The sequence below is a fragment of the Salvelinus sp. IW2-2015 genome, unplaced genomic scaffold, assembly GCF_002910315.2.
Source record: "Salvelinus sp. IW2-2015 unplaced genomic scaffold, ASM291031v2 Un_scaffold2397, whole genome shotgun sequence".
Classification (NCBI taxonomy): Eukaryota; Metazoa; Chordata; class Actinopteri; order Salmoniformes; family Salmonidae; genus Salvelinus; species Salvelinus sp. IW2-2015.
In genome coordinates this window covers 89,987-92,525 of record NW_019943719.1, presented here as the reverse complement: position 1 = coordinate 92,525, position 2,539 = coordinate 89,987, and the positions used below count along the sequence as shown (strand labels likewise).

The following is a 2,539-nucleotide window of genomic DNA, read 5'->3' as shown; positions in this document are numbered from 1 at the left end:
TCCTGACCAAGACCCAACCCCTTTAATCCTGACGCAGACCAACCCCTTTAATCCTGACCGACCCCAACCCTTTAATCCTGACCACACCAACCCTTTAACCCTGACAAGACCCAACCCTTTAATCTGACCAGACCCAACCCTTTAATCCTGACCAGACCACAACCCTTTAATCCTGACCAGACCCAACCCTTTACCCTGACAAGACCCAACCCTTTAATCCTGACCAGACCCAACCCTTTAAACCTGACCCAACCCTTTAACCCTGACAAGACCCAACCCTTTAACCCTGACAAGACCCAACCCTTTAATCCTGACCAGACCCAACCCTTTAACCCTGACAAGACCCAACCCTTTAATCCTGACCAGACCCAACCCTTTAATCCTGACCAGACCCAACCCTTTAACCCTGACAAGACCCAACCCTTTAACCCTGACAAGACCCAACCCTTTAATCCTGACCAGACCCAACCCTTTAAACCTGACCCAACCCTTTAACCCTGACAAGACCCAACCCTTTAAATCTGACCCAACCCTTTAAACCTGACCCAACCCTTTGAACCTGACGGAACCCTTTAACCCTGACAAGACCCAACCCTTTAAATCTGACCCAACCCTTTAAACCTGACCCAACCTTTTAAACTGACGGAACCCTTTAACCCTGACAAGACCCAACCTTTGAACCTGACCAGACCCTTTGAACCTGACCAGACCTTAATGACAACCTTAACCTGACCAGACTCTTTAAACCTGACCAGGCCCTTTAAACCTGACCAGATTCTTTAACCTGACCAGGCCCTTTAAACCTGACCAGACTCTTTAAACTTGACCAGACCCTTTAAACCTGACCAGACCCTTTAAACCTGACCAGGCCCTTTAAACCTGACCAGACCCTTTAAATCTGACCAGGCCCTTTAAACTTGACCAGACCCAACACTTTATTAGGTCTTAATATAGATCTCTCCACCAGTATATCACCACTACCCACACGGCCTGCTTGTAATAATTGGTGCTGCTTGGCATATACTTGATTTATTTAATGTAACTCCAACTGATATTGGATACTTGAAAAATCTAAGACAATCATCCATGGGATGTTGTTGGAATTAATGATCAACTTAATATACCCCTCGTGTAGAGAGAAGCCCCCGGCGCAGCTAATCTTTCACTGGCTCACTCCATAGAGGAGAAACCCAGATATTCTCACGCCAAACGTTATCTTCTTCACAGTATGCTTCCCCTTAGAGATTAATACAATATGAACAAAAAACTAACAGGAAAGAGAAAATAATGAACACATTMTCTTTTGTTGTCTTCGAGGAAACCCCAATTGATAACTTGAAAGTCTAAATTATGAGGGTCTACCTCAAGAATCTCAGATGGTGTACGCCTTGATTTTTTTTGACACACCATAAGAGATTGGTCTTTTTGGCATTGCTATCACGTTTCAAGCCTTACATTTACATTTACATTTAAGTCATTTAGCAGACGCTCTTATCCAGAGRGACTTACAAATTGGAAAGTTCATACATATTCATCCTGGTCCCCCCGTGGGGAATGAACCCACAACCCTGGCGTTGCAAGCGCCATGCTCTACCAACTGAGCCACACGGGACCACCAAGCCTTGAAATGGTATTGTATTGTGCGCATAAACAATCCAACTCAATCTCAGGTCTTCATAGCTGAAGTATTCAATCAATGTCTTCATAGCTAAAGCAGTAGATTATTTCTCTCCACAATCCAGCGAGAGACAGTACTGGACTTTGCTGTTCTTTGAGTGGTGTGATTCTGGGTTGGCAAGACAAATAATGTGCTACTTTAGCTTTCAAGGCTTTGGGAAACATATCCCTGACATCCCAGACAGTGGTGTTTGTTTGAATAACTCAGATCAGAGCCTACTCGTCAGACAACAGGAAGGGACAGATATCAGAGATCTGTTTTGTCTTTCAGATCACAATGAATACAATCACATGGGGACATGTGGGACCTGATCCTAGATCAGAATTCTTACTTTGAGCGGCTTTTTTAATACGGGCGGCCCAAATCAGATCTTACCTGTCAGACAGCAGGAAGGGGCAGATGTCAGGCACGGGAGGGGTGGTGGCTCGGAGCTTGGCCAGGGCCATGATGTGTTCGAAGGTGATGTCTGTCTGCGTGCACACGTCCACCACGTGCACTTCCTGAGTGGAGCCAACATGTCCACCGCGGCCAACAGGGTTCCTCCTGAGCACCTGCACCACAATGGGGTCCTTAGCAGAGCGGATCGCCTCCACTGCCTCGTCATGACTGGCCTTGGAGAGGTCCTTCCCATTCACCTGTAATGTGGAGAGGAGAGAGATTACAGTTATAACTACAGTTACTGTAAAGATACAGCTATTGATATAGTGCTTTAATGGACTGCCTACCTAGACTATGTGAGGTCTTTAAACTGAGTTGCTGGAAATTGACGATAATCGTTGGGGGTCCTTTTGGGAGTTGTTGGGAGTTGTTGGTTATTTTGGGAGTTGTTGGGAGTTGGGGGTTATTTTGGGAGTTGTTGGG

At 45.8% G+C, this 2,539-nt stretch overlaps 1 protein-coding gene across 1 annotated transcript in view; it reads right to left on the bottom strand.

The window, feature by feature from the left end:
• Positions 1 to 2,539, bottom strand: part of LOC112073862 (PDZ domain-containing RING finger protein 4-like) — a gene marked incomplete at its 3' end in the record, with an annotated part of 81,359 nt that overhangs the window by 2,574 nt on the left and 76,246 nt on the right. Inside the window, exon 2 of the mRNA XM_024141098.2 lies at positions 2,054 to 2,313. Within this exon, the coding sequence (XP_023996866.1) occupies positions 2,054 to 2,313 (260 nt within the window). The remainder of the gene's footprint in view (positions 1 to 2,053; positions 2,314 to 2,539) is intronic.